The sequence below is a fragment of the Alligator mississippiensis genome, chromosome 3 (assembly GCF_030867095.1).
Source record: "Alligator mississippiensis isolate rAllMis1 chromosome 3, rAllMis1, whole genome shotgun sequence".
Lineage (NCBI taxonomy): Eukaryota > Metazoa > Chordata > Crocodylia > Alligatoridae > Alligator > Alligator mississippiensis.
This window is the reverse complement of record NC_081826.1, coordinates 299,074,416-299,099,364: the sequence shown is the minus strand read 5'-3', so window position 1 is coordinate 299,099,364 and position 24,949 is coordinate 299,074,416. Positions and strand designations below refer to the sequence as shown.

The 24,949-nt window shown below is 46.7% G+C and overlaps 1 protein-coding gene across 1 annotated transcript in view; it reads right to left on the bottom strand.

The window, feature by feature from the left end:
- Positions 1–20,917, bottom strand: part of UBE2R2 (ubiquitin conjugating enzyme E2 R2) — a 72,429-nt gene extending 51,512 nt beyond the window's left edge. Inside the window, exon 1 of the mRNA XM_059725322.1 lies at positions 20,707–20,917. Coding sequence (XP_059581305.1) covers positions 20,707–20,883 — 177 coding nt within the window. The 5' untranslated portion in view covers positions 20,884–20,917. The remainder of the gene's footprint in view (positions 1–20,706) is intronic.
- Between the last annotated feature and the right edge of the window lie 4,032 nt (positions 20,918–24,949).

Genomic DNA, 24,949 nt, shown 5'->3' with positions numbered 1-24,949 from the left:
AGGCCTATACAGTCAATAAGGAGCAAGCAGGAGGCAGCACGGCTCTGCAGTCTAGGGATTTGGGCACTACCTAGGTGGGGAGACCTGGGTCATGGCCCCTACTCCCTGAGTTATGTCTATGTTTAATAAGAAACTAGACCAAAATGTAGCGAGGAGCAGGAACCAGAAATTGGGTACTTATCCTTCCTAAGGAGCACCACTAGGCTGCAGTCAGGCTCATTCTAGCTTGCTGCGTTTCTGGCCCTGAAATGTCCAAGCTCTGAGCTCGCACATAGTTCAGCTTCCACACGTACTGTGCATCCTTGCCCCAAGCATTTCCATAGCCTGGGATTTACAGCACTCTCCTGGAAGTTGAAGGTGTGGGTTTGAGTCCTCCCAGGGTACAGACGACCTACAACCTAAGTTTCTCTTTCTGGGGAAGTAATCTAGTCAACTAGGCTTGAGGTGGGCACCGGCTGTTGTTTTAAAACTGAATTCCATGCAGTCAATGCAGGTTAGGCATCTTCTGGGCACACTTAGGAGGCTAGGGCCCTCAAGGACTTAGGTCTCTATGCTGCACCCAGGACATGTCCAGACATGTGTGGACAGTAGCAGTGGTGCACCTGACACTGCAGCTACTTGTCCCTGGAGAATGCCTGTGCCATGTGTACTTTGGTGCGCAGCCCTGGACTGGCCCCAGCAGCCTTACCTGGGGGCCTCCCGGGGCTGCAGCTGTGGCAATTCTGTTGCATGGAGCCTGGCAATCAGAGAAGTGCAGCTCCGGGTGGCCTGGCTCTGCTTTTCAGCAGTGTGCTGCTGCCCAATTGTGTGTTGTGCCAGGTTTCCCCCCCCGTGTTTTTTGGGGTTTTTTTGTTTTTTTTTTTTAAACCCCTGGATATCTAGGGATCAAAAAAGCCATGGGAAAAAACAACTGGCACAGCACACTCTCAGCTTGCAGTGTGGAGAACACCAGACTGTGCGATATGTGGCACTGCAAGTGTGTTTGTGGTGCCACATACCATAAAACCGTGCTCACCTGGATGCGCCCCTAAATCCGGTTGCAATTCCAGGTGTTCCCACTGTATCACTTCCAAGCATGCACACAAGCCCTGCTGTAGACTCCTAGGGAACTTTGCGATTTGTAAAGCAGGTGCCCAGTGAGTTTTGTCAGTGCGGAGTAAGAGCAACTCACAACGGTCTTGGAGACTTAGCTGCTTACGTCTCATCTGGGCACTAGAAGAGCTACTTTTATCTGATCCTGAAACATTTAAGTTTTACCCAGGAGAACTAAGGATCGTCCAATCCAATTTTGGGCAAGTTAGACACTGGGGTCTGACTCTTGGGAATGTGAACTCCTATTAAAAAAAAAGTAGGGCTGAAACTTGGCATAACCACTTTTTAAAGACCAGAAGAGACCAAGTATTTTTAGCAGCTTGCCTCATCACATTCAGAGAAGGCAATTTAATTCGCTGTCCATCCCATGAAGTGGAGAAGGCCTCTTAAAATTCTGACAAAGGAGTTTTAATTATCAAGTTCTCTCCGACTGAAGCATCAGCTGCCACATGCTCTTTTCCAAAAACACACGGACCAGTCACATGTATACCTTCAGCAAGACCTTTATATCAGGATACACTTAGCTTCGGAGGGCAACATTAAGGATGTCACATTTTATGGCATCTATTACCATCAACCATGTATCGAGGGACTGACAACGGCAGTTTGTTAAAAGGGCAAACGCAGGAAATACAAGATACCGCACAAAACCCAAATAAGATGATCAGGCTGACAGCTTATCACCCTATCAACAGGAGATACAAAGCAGGACAATCCAGTTCATTTGGGCCCAGGACTAACTCAGAACATCTGGGCTGTATGACTAGATCTGCCAAGACACTATTTTTTAGGCAAATCACATATAGCAATGTTTCTTACTCTTATTTTTACGAGTAACTTTTGAACACGGCTCTTGAGAACCACAGCTCTGGCTGACACTCGCAGCAGCTGGAAATTTAATAAGGCACTGAAAGTCAAGTCCTGAACATTTATCTGAAATGAGCAGCACCTTCCTTTGTAAGGCTACTTTCTGATCTACTGGTGAAAGCTATAGCGCATGTCACTGCGGATAAAAAAAATCTGTACCTAAAACCAAATCTAAGACCTTCCAACTGCTGTAAGAGCTGCCTAACATCCCCTGCTATTAAGTGGCATAGGTTTAATAATTATTTTTGTTGAAACAGGAACCGACACATTCCTAATACAAGGTTTGAAGTGCAGTCACTTCTGCCCACACATATATTCTGATATAGTGCTCTTTGCACTAGATTTCTGCTTCCACTTGAATATAGAACTTAACATGACAACTGTTCAGTGTTGGGAGTGGGAGAGAGAAAAACGTTCAGATACCAGATATTAGCAGATGAGGTGCAGAAAATCTACACTCTTCTGAAGCTGCAGTGCCAGAGCACTTAACAGCCTGCTTAATACGTAGCATTTCTACAGACGGATTTTGTAGCTGGCTGTTAATACATCCTTGCAGCAATAAGGCAAACAATTAGCTCAAACTTTGCTTACTTTAATCCAGACATTTGTTGCCAAGATACATGGATGAAGTTCTCCAAAAGAGGCAGAAGATTAACATTAGTCTACATCTTTATGATAAATCTGTTATTTTTGCTACCCAGAGGGCTACCCAACAAGAAGAGCACCAGGCAAGTTGATCCAGTGTACAAAACATACATAAACCAGATCACCCTGTGAAACTTCAGCCCAAATGTCTACCTGCTCTATCCTTCCATTTTGACATCATGACATTTTCAGTTGTCTCCCTGATCAGTAGTAGGTCTGCTTCCCTGTTGTAAAGGGGTGTCACATCCACACACCCCCCAAACTGAAGTAGTACCATAGGTAAGGCTGCAAAGATGTTAGATCAGCCCCCTCACTCAATACAGTCTACCCATATTACTTCCCACTCCCATGGGTCATCTCAGGATCTTTAGATGACCTGCCACCTACTACTGCTCCCAATTACTATCTTTTATGTGGTCCTGCCATAAGGGAAGGTGGAAGACATGCCCTGCATGTGGGTTTCTAAACTATTTGCTAGATGGGAAGGCTGTAGAGATCCAGGATTCAGTGCGAGTTTCTGAAGGGAGTGTATCCTATTGCTTAGCGTCCATCTCTCTCCTTATCCCCTCTCCCCCCAGTTGCTACCTCCATCAGTTCCTGCTATCCACCTCCTAGTCCCACTGCTTCCTTCCCCAGTCTCCGACTTCACCCACTCACCCAGTTATTTGTGCTGTAGTGCAGGGTTGTTTCCTCTAGTTCCCCTGCCCCCAAGTTTTGATGGTTCAAACAATCAGAACTCCAGTATTTCCAGAGGAAAAAAAAAAAGTCTCTGCAAATTTACTTCTCAGCCATGAAAGTTTCTGCTATACAGACTTGTTCCTTTTACATAATCTCATCCTATTTTATCCAATATACCTTCTGAGTTACTAAGTTTCCCTCTTAAGGTATATACCCTTGTAACACTACAGATGTTTATACTCCTTACCCCTTCCCATCACCCCCGCCAAGCCAAAAACATTTTCAGTTCTGCCAGTTCCAGATTAGGCCTTTCGATAATCAAGAGCCCATCACAAAAATGATCAAAATAATTGGCTCAAATCTTTTAAGAAGCCCAAAACACGCATCTACTTAAGAACTTTGGGACAGTTTTAATAACAATGGGATTACTGAACATCAAAACACAAAGTACCATGATATGGGACAGGAATGCAGTCAGGCCTCCACAAATCAGGAGTCATCTGATATTTAGTGAAGACCTAGCCTTCTTGCCTAGACTCCTGGTTGTTTCACCAGTCAGTTACCTCTGCTACTTGGCTAAAAATGGGAAAAAAAATACTCTCTCTGCCCCTGTAGAAGAGGCCACTGAAGTCCAAAAGAAGTTTCTGGATGTCAAGCTCAGGCTTCAGGTGCTGGATTCTCCACCAGTGTAGTGGGTTGCCTATATAAAAAAAAAACAAAAAACCTCTGCCAAGCATATGGTTTAATTTGGTTACATTATAGTAAATTCTGGTCTTAAGAGGCTTTCACAATTTCATTTCTTGTTTAAAATGGGTTTAAAAAGCAATAGCATTAATCCACTCTGGGGTCCATAAAGATGTCTTTACATCTCTCTGCAGTGCCGCCTGTTGCTTAGTTCTGAGGTTGGATAAGACAGGGATGAACTGGAGTAGCTATGCCTATGGTTATACTACAGGGTATTTCCCAGGCTTCTAGGCTTTGCTACTGGCTACACAGGGCCAAGAAGGAAACTTCCCCCCCTCCTGGTCCTATACATGTTGGGAGGTGGGTGGGTGAACTTCCTTAGGAGCACTGGGTGTTCACTGCAGCTCCAGCTGCGACTCAGACCGGGAGGATTCTTGGCTACAGGGTCTTGCCCCTTCACTTAGGGTCAGACCAACACCACATGTGGGGACAGGAAACAATTTTACTCCACAGTCAGGCTGGTACGGACTGTGGGGGGTTTTGCTTTCCTCTATAGTGGGGGTGTGTGGCCCTCTGCCTTGGATTTCTTGAGCACATTTTCACAACCCCTGCAGTAGCAAGAAACTGGCTGCCACTGCCCCCCTGCTTTAGCTGTGGCAGGTTGTGGTGCTATGCCTTGGGGTTGCGCGACAGGGTTGACTGTAGTTTTAGTAATAGATTAGACAAGAATTTGCTTGGGATGGTTTGAAGAAGGATGATCCTGCTTCAGGCAGGGGGCTAGATGAGCCTACCCTCCAGAGGTCCCTTCCAGCTTTACTTTTCTACTAGCACATTTATTTTCCTTTTGTTTTCTGCTATTTTATTTTGCTAGGAATATTTTATGGCTGCAGAAGTCAAGACCATTGCTTTGGAGAATCAGTGTCACAATGGCATCTCTTCAATGGCTTTGCATCTTGTCGTATTCTCCTTGGACTTCTGGAAGAGATGCCTATCCCTTAAATAGCATGGATAGAAAGCTTGACAGACACATTCAGACAGACTATTCCTCTTTTATTATTATTATTACCAAGAAGTCTTGCTTTCTTCCTAACTGTCCAAAGTTCTTTTCTAAAAAAAAATAAATTTAAAAACCCCCCTCTTTTGGAAAAAAAAAAGTGAGCTTAATAGGCTTATTCGCTTTCTAGTAGGAAAGTGTCACAATTTGTTGAATCAGAATTTGAAAAAGTAAGACAGTCTGAAAAGCTGAGAATGTGATACACCTAAACAGCTTTCCAAGATATCCATTGATCGCACCAGTAGACTGTATCTGGGCATACTAAAAAACACTGAACCAACGGTATTAAGCAAAAGCCAGGTTTATGAATTAATCATTTTTGTAGTAAGCTCAAAGCAGCCATGGAAGCTTTTTTTGTACTTGCTACCTAGTAAAAGTCAGGAGAGGCCAATTTCAGCCTCACCTGAAACACATAGCTATACTAACTAGGCTTTGAAATGAATGGCCATGCACCTACGCAAGCAAAGATATCTTGGTGAAAGTTAGAGTGGAAAACTTTGTGGTTACTCTCGTTTTCATTTTTATATTCAACAAAAAACAAACCGAAAAAACAAAGTGTAAAACGCTCCATCTGGGGGAAGAGAAATCTGCAACAAACTTACAGGCTCGGTGGTGCTATGCTAGCTAGCACCACGTCCAAAAGGGACCCGGGGGACATAATCGATTATAAAATGAACGAGCCACCAGCGGGATACACCAGTCAGCAGAGCAAACACTATGCTAGCATGCATCAACCGATGCATCTCAAGCACAAGTACAGAAGTTATTCTCCCGCTCTACTCTGCATTGGTGAGACCGCGGCTGGAGCACTGCATCCAGTTCTGGGCATCGCACTTCAAGAAGGATGTTGAAAAGCCTAAGTGAGTCCAGGGAAGAGCCACTCATATGATTAGAGGCCTGAAGAGCAAGCCATATGAGGAAGCGTCGACAGATATGGGACTGTTCCCATAGAAAAGACTTTGGGGGAGATTTGGTGGCAGCCTACAAATATAAATCAGGAGTGAACATCAGGGGCCAGGCGAAGAACTGCTCACCAAAGCACCCCAGGGGTAAGCCAGGAGTAATGGTCATGAAGTCCTAGAAGAAGTTTTCAGACTGGATAAGGACAAACGTCTTCACGGTTCGCGTGACCAGACTCTGAACAGACTCCCAGTGCAGGCACCTACTGTGGAGGTCTCCAAAAGGAGACTGGACGCACACCTTGCTGGGGTTATTTGACCCCAGCAGTCTTTCCTGGCCAGAGCTGGGGGACTGGACCCGACGATCTCAGGAGGTCCCTTCCAGCCCTAAACATCTGTGAATCTGTAAAAAGCCACAAAAACCCCCCCACCCACCAATGTGTGGCACACAAACCATTTACCTGGGTCCTGAACAGTCTATGCTGCGACAGGGCTTTGGCCAATATAACCGAGTTAGCTTTCAACTAGATGGCCCAAGTGACAGTAGCGGTCTAGTCACAGCAGCACGACCCAAGTGTGGACTGCACAACCTGCTCAGGAAGCTGGCTGAATGCTTGGGCAGTTAACTACAGCAGCACAGAAGTCATCCAGCCTAGACAGCCACTAAGACATGAGCTAGGCAGTTCAGAGCTCGCTTGGCTCTGGCTGCACCACTGCAGTGCGGACATACCCTCAAAAACACTGTATCAGAGGAACTGAACACTGTTTAGTACTGTGAACCTTGGTTACTTGCCACATTTGACACTCGGTCCTAACAGAGCATATGTTCCTTCACTGTCCCTATTAATACTAGGTTAAAATTAGAACTGGAAAAGACTTGATATTTTGATTTATTGTAGTTAAACTCTACATTGCGATTTTGACTATGATCAGCCATTCCCTCAGCCAAAAATAAGTACTAAGTTGCTTCATTTTCATTTGTTAACAAGTTTTTTTTGGCTAAACAACAACAACTAACACTGACTTGGAAATACTGACCACCTTAAAATGGAAAAAGGTACCTGCAGGTCCTTTGTGCTGCAGCTTTCTATTTAAAATGCTCTCCAAGTGTGGAACTTGGCTCTCTGCCCACATGTTTTAAGCTCAGTGTCATGGCAGGGCATAGGAAATTATTCTTAGGTGACAAGCATAACAGAACTTGGTGAAGGCATGCTAACAGTAGACTATAACCAGTGACCCCTTTCTCCCAGTACTGGAGAGCTAAGAACTGTTGGGTCCTGTTCCCCAAATGCACAACACAATACTGCAAGTTGTTTACCTGGTGTCACAACCTTTGGAGCAAGTTGGCTAGATGCAATTTTCTACTGTCAAGGGAAGAAGCCCCTGCAAACCAGGGCAGAAAGATTAATTCCCCTTCTATTACTCAACTTCTCCATTTCCAGAAGCCTTATTCTGACCTGGTCTTCAGACTACAGAGGAAAAGGAAGAAGTAGCTTAGCTGTAGTTACCTATAATGCATTACTAGTTGTACCCATAACACTGAGAAGAGTGAAGTGAAAAAACAGAGCATCTGGTTCCACCAAAACTAGTGCTAGAAGATCCTACACATTTTCACCCATGAGAATACCAGGGCAAACCTACCTGTTCATCTACTGGTGACCCAGTCTTAAGAGTTAACTGTCTTTAGACTTCACAGGTATCTCCCAAAGAAGCATGGACACCTGGACATAGATTTATGGCCTTCTCCTCAATATGCCTGGATTTCTTGCCCCGGGATAGGGAGTTTCTTCCCAATTTAAAGCTTTTCATTTAGAAGACAATGAGCAAGATGGAATTAGGACAAAGGAATAGACTCTGTGGAACTGGTACAATGAATTAAGTTTGAAAAAGCAAGGTAAAAATAGACAGTTTAAGACTTTGAGAGGGGAAGGGGAAGCTTTTTAAATCATTCTGCACCCCAGGATGTTGGAAAAATTTGTCACAACCATTTTGTCACCACATTGTGGAAGGCTCTGGGGCTGTTTGGAGAACAGACCAATATCAGGATGCCTCCATCCCGAGGGGAGAACAGGACACTTCTGAAGTCTGCCCTGCTTATTCTCTGAACAAGAGTCCAAGTTCACATTTGGCAACACTGGTACACAGGTCCCCCTAGGCTTCTTTACCTTCTCCAGAGGAGGCTTGCAAGCAGCAAAAGACCTGGAAAACGTCATTACCACATCTTATTACAGACTGACAGGCCACATAGCAGCAGTGTCACAGCAGTGGCATCACAATGCAGAAGTTCAGTTTTGGCATTACTGGTCCTTTAAGTCAACCAGTAGACTTTGTACCAGGAAAGATTCGAGACGTTACTGGGGAGACACCAGTCTCAAAGTGACATTATTACTAGATGTAATGCAGATTTACTGTGACTTTGTTAATGAGTAGCCCTAGGAGTTATGCTGTCATCACATGCAGGCAAGATCACATTAGGAAGCAACTTACAGCATTGTTACAGCTGCTTCGCGAACAAAGACTAACAGGAGGCTGCATGCCAGATCTATGCTGAAGGCCTTCAGGAAGGAAGTCTGAGTTTTCACCAGAAATAAGCAGCAGCTCACATCCAAAAAAACATCTCTTGACTTGTATTTAATGCTCCAAGAACACTTCCCTTCGGAACAGTTTAACAAGCTACATAGGACCTTCTATCCATAGATTCCAGGTACTCTGCCCATTTTACAGACGAGCAAACCAAATTAATGCAACTTATCCAGGGTCAGACAGACAAGCCCATCTTCTATCAGCTGCCCCCTACTCATTAATGCCCGATTTCATAGCAAGTTAAATAGAATGCAGGACTGCAAACTGAACAGAAGCTATAATGAAGTTCTGCTTCTGCATTCCACCCCCTACCCAAACTATCCATCCTACACACGATTACCAAGCCAGAAAAACCTCAAATAACGAACTGCACTGGCTTTCCCTTTCCCACTACACTTTCAAGTAGCCACAGACCCTTCTAGCTAAGTGCACATTTCACATGCAACCAAGCATAAACGGGTGAAAAGGAGACAATCCAGAATTCATCCATCTCATGTAAGACTTCAACATTCTCTGTTCAGGAGAATGAGAAGTGTAGCACAGCATTGAGAACTTTTACTGAAGGGAGCTCAGAGTACAGATCCTAGAAGGTAACAGCTAGGACAGACCACTTCCACAAGCAGACAGAAGGACTGGCTGGCCCTTGCCCAATGTTGCGTTACCCAATAGCTTCTGGAAGAGCAAAGATCCTAGTGACCCACTATTGGAATAATGCACTGTGAGAATCTTCCTTAACCCTTTTTGTCCAGTTTCATCTCAAAGTTTTTGATTTGAACAGATGCTGTACTCTAGCTGTTCAAGTGTGCGAGGGAGAGGACTTGGTGAATTCTAGAATATCAAAAAGCCAATGTTTCTGCAACAGCAATAACTCCTGCCAACATCTACAGTCATTGGAGAGTTTGCACTTTGACCCCTTGCAAGTGCAGGAGCTCTGCGCAGTTCCAGAAATCCCTTACATGATCTGAAAATCCAAGCACTGGGATGCATTAAAATACACCATGGTTTGATAGCAATGCAGATGAAAGGCTACACAAGCTAGCAATGAAAGAGGCAGAAGATCATGGACTCCATTCTGGGCCATGAAGCAAGGCTGCCTACTGTGCATTTTCCTAGTAGGCTGCCCAATGCAGACAGATGTGTCATATGATGAGTTCCCAACACTTTCACTGGCTAGATGCAATTTTCTACTGTCAAGGGAAGAAGGTTTGATATCCAGCTTAAGTTTGGCTTTGCTCATCTCTCTTCCATTACTCCTGCAAAGCAAGTCCCACAAGCCCCATTAAGCTATGGTTATCCCTGTTGTGTGACCATTCAAAGAAACAAGACAGACACTGGGCAGGCTCTCCCACACTTAGGAACTCTTCACCCTCACCAAACCTGCTCTCAGATGGGTCACTCGTATCTCTCGTTGAGGTTAGCTATAGAAGTGCAAAAAGTACACGACTGTCAGATTCTTCCAGAACACACAGGCTGAATTTTATATACTCCGGAAAAAAGAAAAAAGGAGAGCTATTCGGGAGCAAGGGAACAAAACTGAGATTAAATATTCAAAACGGGGATATTCTATCAGTAGACATCAATTAAGTGCTCATCACCTGTGCAACAATGGCAGACACATCTATGTGAATATTATGTGGGTTATATAAACAGCTGAAGTATTTTAGTCTACTAACCTTGAAGGAGGATTCTGCTTAATTTAAAACAAAGTCCCACCACTCCACCCCCATCAGCATGCTTGCCTTTTCTTGTTTTATTAATAGGAAAAAAAGCACTTGTACTGAAACAGGCATTCAAGCGATCAGCAGACAATAGACTGAGTCTGGGACTCGGATGAAGCTGGCAAGCTTTGGCTCATCTTCCGCAGTCCACTAACACTGGGCCTGGAGAAGTGGGCAGAATTAATGGGAGTCCCTCGAATTCATAGGGTGCAGCTGCCATCTGCAACGCTGGTGCTGAGCTTATCAAAGCCTGGGTATCCAGGAGCGGCTCGAAAAGAAGCTGCAGCCAGGAACAGTAGTTTTTCCTCCCCTCTCCACATCTGTGCCTGCTAAGAGTGTACACTCACTCCAGTGGGAATGTTGCCATAGTAATACACGACTGAACTCAAGATCAAATTGCCACAGTAAAATATAAGAGGTCCCTTAAACCAAAGCTGGGGCAGCCCATGGCAGCCCACAATAGGAACAGTCTAGTCTCTATTACCCTGCTCTTATTCCTCTCTCAATCGCTCTGGCATCTGCACCGGCTGTTAACAAGCCTTCAAAAGGAATAGAAGCATTTATTTCCATCTCTGAAGTGCTACTTGATGGGCCCTCATTTCCCTGGATGGCTGAAGCTGCCACAGAAGCAAACAGGTTGGAGGTGCCTCAATGCAAGCAGACTGCTGATGCCAGGACATGATCTATAGAAGAGTTTTCCCACTTTGCAACTCATTCATTTTTTTCTACCAGAGGGTGAATTTGTTAGCCTTCCACATACACAGCAATGCTGGTCTTCCTCCCTTCTGGCTTTCAGCAAGTGGGTGATTAGAGTGGAGAGTTTGATCATGGGTTTTCTGTGCCATATTCCTCTTAACTTGCATGAGTGTACTTCAACCAGAAGCTTTACAGGAGGGTTCCTTGCTCTGCTTGTTCACTGCCTAATGCAACAGGTCTTGGTCAGTGACTGGGACTCTCAAGTACTACTGCAGTACAAATAAAGCAGGATGTGCTTTTATAGGGGAAAAAGAATCCAGGTGACACTGTGAAGGGATGCTACTTCCTATTTTACATCACATTTTGCAAAATTATCAATATGCAGAGAAGAGCCCAAAGGGCATTACAAGCATTTGGGGACATCAAAAGGACTTGGAAGAGTTCAAGGACCCTTCACTTTAATGTTTTGGCTAGAAAGACGGCACACGGCATGACTCACTAAAAATCAACATCTAAGCTCTGACAAGCTTTCATCAGGAATCCTACATTCTTTAGTATTACAATTGAAGGATAACATCTTTTGGGCCAGCCACGTGTGTGCGCACACATGTGCACATGCACAGCTGGCTTGTGCCAAATATTTAAACGAAGAAAAATCCTTACAGCTAGGTGTGCTGTTCAGACAGGTGGCTGAATGAAGGTTAAGACTTTAGCTCCATTTGAGAAGGACAAAGTTAAAATGCACAACTACAACGGAAAGTTCGTTAACCTTCCATTTTAGGCAGGCCGTAAGATCCTGTATACAGACCTTTCAGACCGGCACATGCTTCGTTTAAACAAATACTTAAACTACTTGACACCAGGGGTTGGCTGAACTGCAGAGCAAAGCAAATCAAGCCGCTTCCAAAATCGTGTTCCAAGTATTCCCAAGCTCCGCATGCTGGATGTCCTCACAACACGCCGAAGCCTACTCAATTTTCATTTTTGCTTTGAAGTTCACCTTGGAGATCTGTTGCCTTACTGCCAGAAATCCAATCTAAAATCAGGTCAGAGAGTGAGATCCAGTGAGTCGCAATGCCATCACTATGTAGAAGAGATGTGAATCTGCTCTTCCCATCTGAGCCAAGTGATACTGAGAGACAACTTCTGAAATGTATTTGGTTCTGGCTACTCATTTACCATGAAGACTGGCAAATTGAAGGGGACCAAGAGCAGCTACAAAGCCCCTGGTGAAAGCAGGGCAGAATGGGCACAGGACAGATGTTAGTCACTCAGCTTAATGCAATACTGCGAGGCATTGCTACTACAATAAGAGCATGGCATAAGAATCTATATACAAAATACAAAGCCAGTTGGTATAGTGATTGAGGACACAGAGTAATGCAAATACGTAGCTTACTCTAGAGATTCCTGGGGGAAGGAAGTGGAGTGCATAGATACAGATGTCCAAGCACCGGAGGATGCCAACATCTAAAGGAAAGGAATTCAGTGCGAGAAAAGGTATTGTTAGAAGCCGTGGGATGATACAAGCCTGAAGTACATGCAAGTTTTTGTACTACGCTTTAGCTAGGGGTCAGATCTTTGTTTTAAAAGAACCTAGTTACCCTAGTACAAATCCTGAAGCATACACCAGTTACTCTCAAAAAGAAAGTGCTCCAAGTTGGTATAAGCACCTTTATATTGCAATAACTGCATTTACACTAGATGGATTGTACTGCTGCAATATACTAGTACCGTTAAAACAGAACAACATGCGTTTAGACAAGTCCCAAGACTGAGTATGAGGAAAAAAGCAGCTTATTTCAGTATTTGTGTAATGGCTATATCCATATTTCCTGACAGTATGAGGTCTGACTAGGGGAAGGGAAAGTCTCTCAAGGACTGTTCTGAACTTTTATAAATAAGCTTAAAACAGAAAATTAAGTGTACTGGCTAGCTTCCAAGAAACAATGATGTACTAGTCGAGTCTGATATTACCTTCCCTCTAAAACCCTGAAGAATCTGAGCTGCAGCTTGCCAGCTTCCTCATTGTTCATCACGCAACCCTTAGCACAGTAAGAAAGGGTCAGTCTATTTGAGACTCCCTCTATTTTCATTCCTTTTGTTTGTGGTACTCGTGACGTCATTTGCTAGCTTAAAAAGAGTCTTCAGGTCAGATTTCTTAGGCTTAAGTAGTTCTGTTTAAAACGTACATTTGATGCAGCAATTTAACAGCCATGTTCTTTCTGAAGCTTTGAACATTTTTGATTTCAAGTCATTTGCAGGTCATCTTTGGCAATGTAGTTTTTAAAAGTCTTATGGTCATTTCTGGGTGCATTCCACTAAAAAGAAAGGTTAAGTTACTTGAGAAGTAGAGTCAAGTTACCTTTTGCTTTGCTGTAGGCTAAGTCTTGTCTACTGGTATTTTATTGGAGGTTACAGAATGCTAAGGATGCATGATTATGTATAGGGATAAGAATATTCTTGCTCAATAAATAGCTATTTGACCTATTCAAACTGTTCCTAGTTAAGAATTGCCATGGTTAGTACCTATTTCTATGGAAACTTGCATTAGAAGACTGTTAAAGTTACAAAACAAAACACCGAAGTCAGAATGTCACATAGCCTTAACTCCCCATTTTTGTGGATGCTAACCACTCCTTGGTTACGTAAAGACTTGCTAGTACCGTCGAATAACCTCCAGCTTATCTGCTACAGAGTCCACACTGCTCAAATACAATAGTGCAATTTATTATAAAACACTAGACTAAGATGACAGCCCACTTGCAGGGCCCATTTACTACACTACCCAGCCTGCCAAGAGAAGGGTACAAGTACAGTATGAAGCAGTGGAACAAAAAGGGCAGAGTTAATGTTGCAAAGGCAACCTCAGTTTGGACTTTTCTTAGGCCAAAATTAAAAAAAAGCAGCCTTCAAAATGTACCCAAGGAAATTCCATTACAAGAATAAGTGATCTGAGGGGAAGGTGACTTGCTGGACAGTAAACTGTACAAGAGTGTGTGTTCAGTGGAGCAAGAGCTTGCGGAAAGCCATGCCTCATTAAGGACATCGTCTGTGACTTGCGTACTGAATGAGGCAGGGTTGGGACATATTAATAAAAAGCACCCAAGTACCACTGGGAGATCTGATTAAAAATTAAGAGTTAGCATGTGCAAAAAGGTTTGGCAAAGCCTTACAACTCAGCCAAATCAAAACATGCCCACTAACCTGAAAGTTGAACATTTGTGAAAAGTTTTTTTTTAGTTTAACCTTAAATATTAAGTTTCTGCCTGTTCTTCCTTAGAAGCTAGACCTTTTGAGAAGTCACAAATTCTCCCTGTCATGGCATGGAAAAAAAGAAAAAAAAAAAAGCCATTCACAGTCCGTTGAGTACCAACTTCTCCAGAGAGCCTCTTCAGGAAGAGACATGAAAAATGTAGCCCAAATGGTGACAAGTCAGTAGTTATGTAAGCAAACATACAGCAATTTCCTCAGGTCTTACAGCAAGCCTCTATACCAGCCGTGACTTTTTCAGATTGAAACTGCATCTAGTAGCGAGAGAACAGCACTTGTGCTAGGGGAGAGCATGGGGGAAATGAGAAAGTCTTGAGCACCGGCAACAAGGCTGCATCATAACTGAAGTGGGCGACAACCTTAAGCAGGCACTTTAAGGCATAAGAGATCAGTAGACAATTCCAGGCACAATATCATCTTCCACTTGTTCTTCCAGTCATCCACATTCAGTTATCATTGATCTATATAAAGGAACTGCCAGAAACTAAGGTGCGATAACTGGCAGTATTTTGTAGGACACTGACAGGCGCACAGTACACTCCATGAAGACCAACTGAACAATTCATCATTAAAACGAGGTAGCTGTCCCTCCGCCCCAGACAATCAGTGCTCTACCAATTGCAGAGCCAAACAGACTTGACTGAATGCTTACCAATCTTGGGTTTTGTGTCAATTTAAAAATTAAGCTTTCTGGAAAGTAAACTACAATATCCTCGCTCTAAATGTAGTGCTCTTTTCTACCCACTCCTTTAAATTGTTAAATGTATTTAGTTCAGCTGAATCTCTGCCCAGAATTAAGATAAATATACCCACATATTGGGAACTAAATTCAGTGTGTACCTTATCTCCTGGAAGAAGCCAAGACCCAAAAGGACAGAACTCCAAAGAACAGCATACAGTTAATGAGTTACTAGAGGCAAGGAAACCAGCACTTGTGACAAGTATTAACCTCCAGTTTACTTACGGTTGCTTGTCTTAAGTCACCTTTTTCTTCTTACATTTGCCAAACTTTGTTTGTTCACACCACAAAAAATGCTTAGTGAAATAAAATGCCTTAAGAAAACTAACAAATAGCGACTCCGCAACAATGCATGGCCTGTTTTACACATACACAGTTTACCTGCCCAACAGAGCTTGTCTCTCAAGGAACTTTCACCAATGGTTTTTGCCCTACATGAGCAGTTCTCAACCTTTTTCAAACTCAACACAACCCTAGGGCAATGCCAGCTCTTAGCTTTCGCTCATTTTTTGGCATCAGAAAAAGACTAGAGCAATTCGTCTGTTGCAAAGAACTCGGATCACAACGGGTCAGAACATCGCCAACGCTACGGATTCCCAGGAGAAATCCCTGGGTTGATCTTGCAAATTGTATTTGCATACCTAACAATGCTAGAACTTGCATGGGAGCCCATGACACCCTGGTTGAGAATTACTGCTCGACATCAGAAGAATTACAGACTCCCTGTCATGGTATACTAGCCCAGCATCACCTGTGAATACAATTCACAATGAAGTTCTTTTTTCCCACCACTAAAAGAACTATGAGTTATGCCTACTTTGGGTGGTGACCGAAAACCAAGTCCGTTACAGACTAGATGTTTCTTTAGCACCACAGAGCAGTGTTGGATCTAACAGACATCCTTTGTTTTGGGGGGATGCCTAAAGAGAACTGCAGCACTATGCAAGGAATCTAATTTTTAGACTGGATGAAATATTAGGAATATCATACCATAACTGAGTCCCTGTCTTCCACCATCGCCTCATTAAAGGAAGGGACCAGTTCTACCAGCTACCAGGCTAGAAGATGACCCCTAACCATGAAGACTTTCCAAAGCATGTTAAAGGACAGCAGAACACCACACACAGGAGAAGTTAAATTATATTAGCTTCAATTACTGAGGCTCTGGGTCGCAAGCAGAGCACCCCCTCCCCCTTTTCTTTTTGGACTTTATGATAGCTGCACCTGACTGTTAAAAACCTAAAGTTCTGTTTTAGCCTTCATCTCCTATCATCAGGAGTGTCTTCAAGCTTAGGCAGAGGTTGTACTAAAGTAGTGGTTCTCAACCTTTTCAGACTCGAGAAACTCCTCAAAAAAAAATGTATGCTTTTCATTCTGTCTTGGTTTTAACTACAGAAAAATGGAACAATTTTTCTGTTGAGAAAAAAACTGAGAAAGACCAGGAGAGGTCAGAATGCTTTTAAGACTATGAACTTCCTATTTGAAATCCTTGGATTTCTCTTGTGAACCGTGTGTGCACACTTAACAGTGCTGATAGTGCATGGCATCTCCATCACCCTTGAAAAAAAAAAAAAAAAATCACAGAAATCATAGAAAATGAGGGTTGGGAGGGACCTCAGGAGGTCACATCTAGTCCAGCCCCCTGCTCCAAGCAGGACCAGCCCCAGCTACATCATCCCAGCCAAGATCAAGGTTTCCTGGTTGAGAATCCTTGTACCACAGGCTGAGACAACCTTCCCTTGACTGCCACGGAAGTTGCCATAACCTAGCCTACAAGCTATCCAGGATGGTAAACAGCTTAAATCAGCAAGTTCCCAGAGGTCACAGAAGAATCTAGTTCTCCAAAGCACATGGTGTCTTCCTCCTGCTTTGCAAAAATAAATTATGCACATTTAGGAAGGCTTCTCGCAGGAGATTCTTGATACTTTATCAAGCAACAGACAAGACAGCCCACCCAAAAATCCCAGCATGCAAAACCTTGTCTCAGAGGAAGTCTCTAGAGAAGTCTCCTTCCAAGAACTGTGAATCATTAGATTCACCAGCCAGGAATGGGCTTGTGAGCCATGAACAACTGGTGGTGCCACTTCATGACCGCAGCAGCATATGCCTAGCTAAAGGCCAAGTACAAGCACATCTGATAATATCCTAGAGGAGATGTTGCCACAGATCATTTTGAAAAATTAACCGCTACTATGTAGCCTCTTTAAACTGAGAATGCACACCCAGACTAGTGAATCCAGTTTATAAATTTAGTGGCACCCTGAACTCTCACATAGCAGCATGCAGGAATAATCCTTGCCATCACCTCCAGTTGGCTAAAAAACTATGCCAGTGCAAAAAAGCTTGAGAAGCCATGGGGCAGCAACTAGAACAGATTGTCATTGTTGGTATATAATAAACAATGATCATGACAATAATAATAATAGCAAGTAACAGTGGTAGCGATGATAATAATAGTAAATAATAAAGGGTAGCAATAATAATAGTAGACTGTATGCAAACCCTTTTTTTAAAAAGGGCCTATTAAGGGCAGACCTTACTATAATCATTTGGATGTGAAGCTGAATTACTGAATGACTGGATTATCACTGGTTAAGCATCTGGAAACAGAAGTCTGTTGAAATGTCAAGCCATCTTTTGACAGCAGTAGCCAGTTTTCCAGATGAAACATTTCCCCCCACTCCAATTTCAGTGGATTCAGGTAGTTCACTTCAGCAAGCAGTTCTTCCAAAGAAAAGAAAACTATGCAGAAAGCTTGTTTCCTTCTGAGAAAAAAAAACCAAAACAAAACAGGTGTGAAAAGGCTAGAGAGTCCTAAAGGCCATGGGACACAAATCACCAGAAACATTCAGTTCAAACAGCTAACTGCAACTAGCTTTTGCTTTGCACAAGTGCATTTTAAATGCCAGATAAGTCCTCCTCCCCTTTACATACCAAGAAATTAAGGTAATTTTACTGAACTAGAATTTTTAAACCATTTGGAAGGCAATGAAAAGCACCTTCCACCTAAATGCAGCTTGAAACAAGCTAAGAAAATATAAAAGATTAATGTGCTAAGTAAAGTGCACTTGTTACTTTTAAGTTAAAATTAAGACTAAATATGTTAACCTGTACAACTGCTTACCTATAATGGGTTCTAGTCACCAAAAAGCTTCAGCTAGAAAGGCAAAAGAAAACGCAGATTACCTGTCTGAGTTTAAATGATCAAACTTGGATCATGACTACAACCCATATTTAACCACGTCTGATTTCAGATGATCCGTCCCGAGGGCTGTTGCTGGCACACCACATGCATACTCTGCGCTGGTAACCCCCAGCAAGTCTGAGCTATCAGACTTCCTTCTTAAAGCACTCAGTGACCTGGGCCTAGCATAGCTGAAAAATCTTGCCTAAAGCCCCAGGATAGAGAGACTGTTTGGCAACTTCACTCATCCAGTAGAAGGGAACTTTCTTTCTTAGTGGTAGGACTAGTTTCTGCTTCCTCAGGGGCTGACCCATGACCATAATGAAACTGCACAGGAAACAAAGACCATCATGTTTCGCTACCCCCCACTTCAACAGCAAGGTGCGCTTCAACCTATTTTTTGCTACCAGAGACATACAGACAAAACAGGAACTACAATTCACATATCCCTTTCCCCTCCAGAAAGAGATGATACAGAACAAATGACATGACAGATGTTAGTCACGTTGCCTAACGCAAGGCTGAGAGTCACTCCGCTGCTATGGTGATAAGGGCGGTTTAGGACTCAGGTAGAGAAGTACAGTCTTCTACTTTTTATATTGCATGACACAAGAGCACAACAGATCAACTGTAACAAGTCCTTGCAGAACAAGTTAGAGGAGAGGCACCAGGCCGCCAAGAGCATCTCTGCTGTAACCTGCAAGTAAACCGTCTCGGCTTCCCCCCAAAATCAACTTCGGCCTCCTAAAAGAAAGTGAAGCTTGTTAAACACTTAAGTGAAGAGGACTTTAATTGCTTGCCAGTATTATTTTCATAGCCCAGCTACAGCCGTGGGACTTAGCAAGTTCCTGACCTAGTCAAAAATACTCTTGACTCCTATTTTCCTGTTCCCCAATCAATTCAGAAATACAGGCAGGAAGGGTTAAGTCTACCCTGCATGAGGCAATGCAGGCCCAGCTACCAGCCCCAAACCAGGGCTGCTTCCCAAATAAGAAATCATGGAAGCAAGTCTAAAAATACACAGTTCACACCTATGTGACTAAGCCAACCACATTCATTACAAAACAGAAAAGGCTTGCACCCAAGTCACCCCTTCTTTCCAAACAAGGAGGCTGGACTCGGTGTGACTCAGATCCATTATTTGCCAAGCTACAGGTTATTTAGTTTTCCCTGAATAGAGGGCTTAAACTTTGACCCAAAGCGGTGGGGAGACCCTGAAGGTGCCAAGAACTGGGTGCAAAGAGTGCCCCAATTCTTCTCCGGTTTGCTGAGAAGGTGGCACAAAACGGAGCAGACGGGAACCACTGCTGCACCGGGGATACGACATGCAGCAAGCGAGGCACCATCAGAGGCTGCCTGGACACCACAGACTTCGAAGGGCCACACTGCACGCACCAAGGGGCACTTTCTGCTGGATGCTAGCCGTCTGCTAGAAACCCAGCTTCTTCCTGCATGACCTAGACCACTTGTTTACTTGATCAGCAAGAGGGGAAACGATGGCCATGCAGCTTTCTGGACAGGCAGGAACGCCGGGAGGGGAACTGAAAGTGTTTCTCGACCTCCCCCCGGGAAGCCCTTGTGAACCTCTTCCAGACTTGGTGCATCTTTCGTTTGTCCTCTCTCCCATGAGGTGAACAAAGCACCTAACCACTTGTGCCTTCACCACCAAGCAGCTAGCCTCAGGGGCAGCCACGGCACCGGAGAACAGCTGGAAGGCAGGGCCAGGAAGCCCCCGTACTTCCTAACGGCCATAGGCCGTAGCCTCAGAAATACCTTCGGAAAGGGGACAGGAGGATGCCAGGCGGTCTTTATCAGAGCAGCGGTCCTGTTACGGGCAGCCAGCCCGGGCACGGGGCCTGGGGAGGCCGAGGAGCAATCCCTGCGCAAAGCCACAGGAAAGCGGGGTGGCAACTTCCCGGGCAGAGGTCAGACGTTGCAATGAAGACGCCTCTCTCCACAGAGAAGGTGGCTCCCCACGTCCCAGGGCAGGGGCCGAGCAGAGGCTCTTTGCTAGCCTCTTTATTCAGCCAAGGCGAACAGGAGAGGACGGACGGACAAAGAAGAGAAACAGTCACGGTGAAGAAGTCCCCGCCACCGTCTCTGGGGACCCAAACCCCCTCGGGGTCGCACGCTCCCGGGGCGCGAGGGGCCGGCCTCGCCCCACGCAAGCCACCCTCCGCACGGGCCAAACCCTTATACCACAGAGAGGACACGGCGGTCAGCCAGCACCCCCACGACCCTGCACCGCCAACACCTCCCAGGACAGGGCGCAGCACCCTCAAATCACCCCCTCCAGGGGCAGGAGGGACAGCCCTGAACCAGGGGGTCCCCAAAGGCAGGGAGACCCCCAAACCTGGGGGAAGATGATGAGGCCTCAGGGGTGGGGGGGGGGTCCCAAAAGCAGGGGCAAGCAGCCAGGCCTGAGGGGATCCCCAAAAGCACAGACAAGAGCCCAGGCGTAAGGGAGACCCCAAACCTGGGGGAAGGAGATGAGGCTGGGGGGGAGGGGGGGTCCCAAAAGCAGGAAGGAGAGGAGGCCTGAGGCAGGGGCCGGGCCGAGGCCCGGGGTGCCCGGCGGCGGGAGGGGGGGTTACCTTGAAGTACCCGCCCTCGTAGAGGGTGTTGGGGGGCCCGAAGATCGCCACCTCCCAGTTGTAGAGGTCGGACTCGTCCACCAGCGTGATGCGGAAGCCCTCGACCGGCTCCTCCTGCAGCGACTTCAGCTCCAGCATCAGCGCCTTCTGCGAGCTGCTCATCTGCTGCTGGGCCATGGCGCGGGGCCCGCGGCGGCCCCGGCCCCCGCCCCGGCCCCGCCCGCGGCCGCCCGCCCGCTCCCCCCCGCCCCGCGCCGCGCCGCGCCGGTCTCGTCTCCCGCGCCGCCCCTTGCCGCGCCGCGCCGCTCCCGCCCGTCAGCCCCGCTCCGCTCCGCTCCGCGCCGCCCCCCCGCCCGCTCCACCGCCGCCGCCGCCGCCGCCGCCACTTCCTTTTGTGACGGCGCCGCTCGCGGTGACCTCAGCGCGCGGCCCCGCCCCCTCGCCGCCTCGCCCCGCCCCCTCGCCACCCGCCGCTCGCTGCCGTTGCGCTGTTCCACGCTCCCCCCCTCCGCGCTGTTCCCTCCTCCTCCCCCCGCCTCTGCTCCTTAAAGGGCCAGCACCACGTGCATCGCCCCGCCCCCTGGCAGGAGACGGGAGGGGTGGAGGCTGCGGGCGCGGAGCCAGGCCAGGCGGACCAACACCTGGGCAGCGAAGAGTTTTGAAGGAATCGAGCGCGTGGCGATGAGCCGTGAGGTCGAGAGACACTCCCGCCCGCCACTGCCTGGATAGAAACGCGGCCACCGCTGCCAGGTGGTCGGTTTTCAACCTTGCACGGACGGCGAAGCGAAGGAGTCTGCAAAGACACCACCCCCGCCTGGAGCAACGTCCCCGCCAGACACGGCCCTCGCGACTGCAGCTACGGCGGGCAGAGATCCCGACAAAGACACCTCGCGGCGTCCTCCACGTTTGTCCGGAGCGTCGCGGCGACCCGTGAAGCCCCACGTCCCGGGAACACGCGCTTCCCTTTACCGAAAAAAAAGAAAACCACCCCAAAAAGTCGGTTTAAAACCCTCTGGTTTGCAGAGAAAAGCTTGAACTTGCAACCTGGAGGCACCCTCCGGGCTCAAATAAATGAACGGATGAATACAAAGCGAGGGAAACCACTATTTTTTTTTAACGTGGTGGTTTTTCTATTTTGCTTCATGACTTCGGAGCGAGGGAGACGGGTGGGCTCTTGCCCGGGATGATTAATGCAGGGCCCATCCTGGCGTGACCTCTGATTTGGGGGGGCCTGACGTGCCCTCCGTGGAGCATTTGGGTTGAGCGTTGCTGGCGGTGCACGTGCCTAGAAAGCAAGCTGCAAAATGCCTCCTCTCCTGCCTGCTCCCGCTGGATAAAACCGCGCTTGCAGGAAGAAACGAGCAGCGAAGCGAAACCACCCATTAGACATTTGCATAGAAGGGCAAACCCTGTCTGGTGCTAACGACAATTAAGCCATCGCAACGGCTCCCCTGATAGTTTTCTTTCGCACCTGTAATGGCGATATTTACCACAAGTCTGAGAGGGAAGGGAATCAGTCCCTGGGATAGACGCGTCCTCAAGACAATGTTTGAACTAAGTTGTGGTCGGCGCTTCGGGCGAGGCGGAGAACCCCTGATCGATGCCATTATATTGCCCTGGTCGCTGTGATAGACGTGGGGTGACTGTCATTATTTTCAAGGAAATCTGGGACGGGGAGGCAGTGCTGGCATGCATGCATAACGCACATGCATTACCAATCCCCCACCACCACCACCCTGCGGCTGCCACGTTTCTGCCAATTCAGGACTTTTGCTTAAAGTTTCTCCAATGGCCGGGGCGCTGAGACAGCCCCTGAAGTCTGGGAGTGTCCCAGCCAGTCTGGGACATATGCCCCCCCTAAATAGATAGGCCCGAATAGGCTCATTGCTCACTGCCTTTGTATGGCCTGACATCTTCTAGGAAGTCTACAACTAAATCGGAAAGTAAATGCATTAAAATAAAAACATTAATATGTATATGCAGTGTCACTGGTACTGCAGACAGACAAGAGCGATTGAATCATCTAATCTAGTCCTTCCCCTCCCTGATCTGGTTAATACAGGATAATATTCCCAGGTAGATGAGGTATTAGGCCCAATCTTGCAAACATGAGACTGATTACAGGACGAAACTTAAGCACGTGCATGAGTGTTCAGGGCCTTAGCCATTAAGCTAATCTTATCCCATAACATATTCATAATTATTTGCAGTAGTAGAGAAGTGGCAACATCTGTAGATGGAGCTAAATCAGGTCTTCCTCCTGCAAGCACTTATGCTTATCCTCACCTTTAAGCACATGATCACTGGAACAACTCAGGTGATTAAAATTAGGCATATTTAAGCATTTGCAAGAGTCGGGCCTTAGTTGATTATTAGTCAAGACTTGAGAAACATAACGAGAAGGCACTGGGCGCAGTGCTGCAGCTGCGGCCTGACCAGTGCCGCGTAGAGGGGAAGCATCGCCTCCCCGGACCTGTTCGCCATTCACCTGCAAGTGCATGATAAAGTGCGGTTAGCCTCGTTGATCGCGTCGTCACGCTAACGACTCGTGTTCATCTTGGAGTCAACTACGACTCCGAGATCCCTTTCCGCTGCCGTGCTGCTGAGAGGGTCGCCCCCCAGCCTGGAAGTGTGCTGGTGAGTCCTTCTCCCCAGGTGCAGCGCCGTGCGCTTGTCCTTGTTGAACTGCATCCTGTTTCGTTCTGCCCATTTTTCCAACCTGTCCAGATCCGCCTAGATCCATTCCCTACCCTCTGCTGTGTTAACTTTGCCCCATAATTTGGTGTCATCTCTCCACGCCCTCAGCCAAGTCACTGATGGAGACTTTGAACAGCACCGGTCCAAGGACCGAGCCTTGCAGGACTCCACTGCCCACATCTTTCCAGGTCGATACCGACCCGTCCACCACCGCTCTCTGGGTGTGACCCCTGAGCCATTTTGCCACCCACTGGACTGTGTAATCATCTCCATCACAGCCTGTCAGTTTATTTACAAGAACAGAGTAGGATACCGTGTCAAAGGCCTTAAAGTCTAGGTAGATGGCATCCACCTCAACTCCTGCCTCTAAGCATTTTGTGACCTGGTCGTAAAAAGAAACAAGGTTAGTCAGGCAGGATCTCCCTGCAATGAACCCGTGCTGATTTCCTTTCAGCATTATTTCCCTGGCTGGGCTCCCATGAGTGTGATCCTTAATGATTTTCTCCCGTTTTCCCCAAGGCACGAGGGACGACTAGGGCGTGACTGCAGACACCTTCAAGCAAATCTCTGCTCAGCCAGAAAAAAACACACATTTTGCAGGAGAGCAAAGACCAGTGGGGGCCAACCTTTGTTAACAGGGGTAACACAAATTAGCCCTGCACTCCCACTGAGTGCCACGCTGAACCCTTTCCTCTGCCTGACCTGCTGCTCTGCTTTCTGCTCCCTGTCCTATCAGCCACTGTGCTGCCTGCTTGCTTTCTAACCTGCCATGTGCCCCACACAGAGGTTGCTCATGCCACTCGTGTCGCCCATGCCACAAATTAGCCACTTTGGGTTAGACTATAATAATGGCCATTTTCCAATGCCTCCCCGTCTCTGAGATCTCGGGGGAGGACAGCCCCTGGCCAAGGCTACTCGAGGGATAGCACTGTGAGCTGCAAACTTCAAACCTGTCTCACGCAGGTTTAAAACTACAGTTATTTAGCTCCAGATGGGCCAGATTCATCCCCAAAGAAGCGCTATGGTTGCTGTAAGGACTGACGGGAGGCAGTCTTACCCTTCCCCATGCTTCTGCTTACAGGGGCCAACTCCTGGGCTTGGGGCAGGGCAGAATCACTCCTCACCTTCTCCCACCCTTTCCCTCCTCCACTCCTGCTCTGCTCCAGGTTACCGCCACCAGAGACCTGAGCGGCCCTGGGAACCCCAGGTGGGGTCTGCAAAGGGGACTTGTGCCTGCTTTGACATTAAAAAATATTCAAATTCATGCAATCAGAGAGAAGCTGGGCTGGAAGGGACCTCCATCCAGCATTACGTCCAACCCTGCCAGAGGCAGGATCATTCCCCTGCCAAACCATCCCGTACAAATCCATTCTCGAGCCTCTCGGCAAAACTGCCCAGCCAACCCTGGCAACCTAAAACTTAACACCCCAGCCAGCCATGGGGAAAGCCAGGGGACCATGGCAGCCGTAAAGGTTGTTAATACGTGCTCAGATTATTGGGAACCCACAGTGCCTCCAGCCTGACATCTCGCCCAGGGAATGAAGTC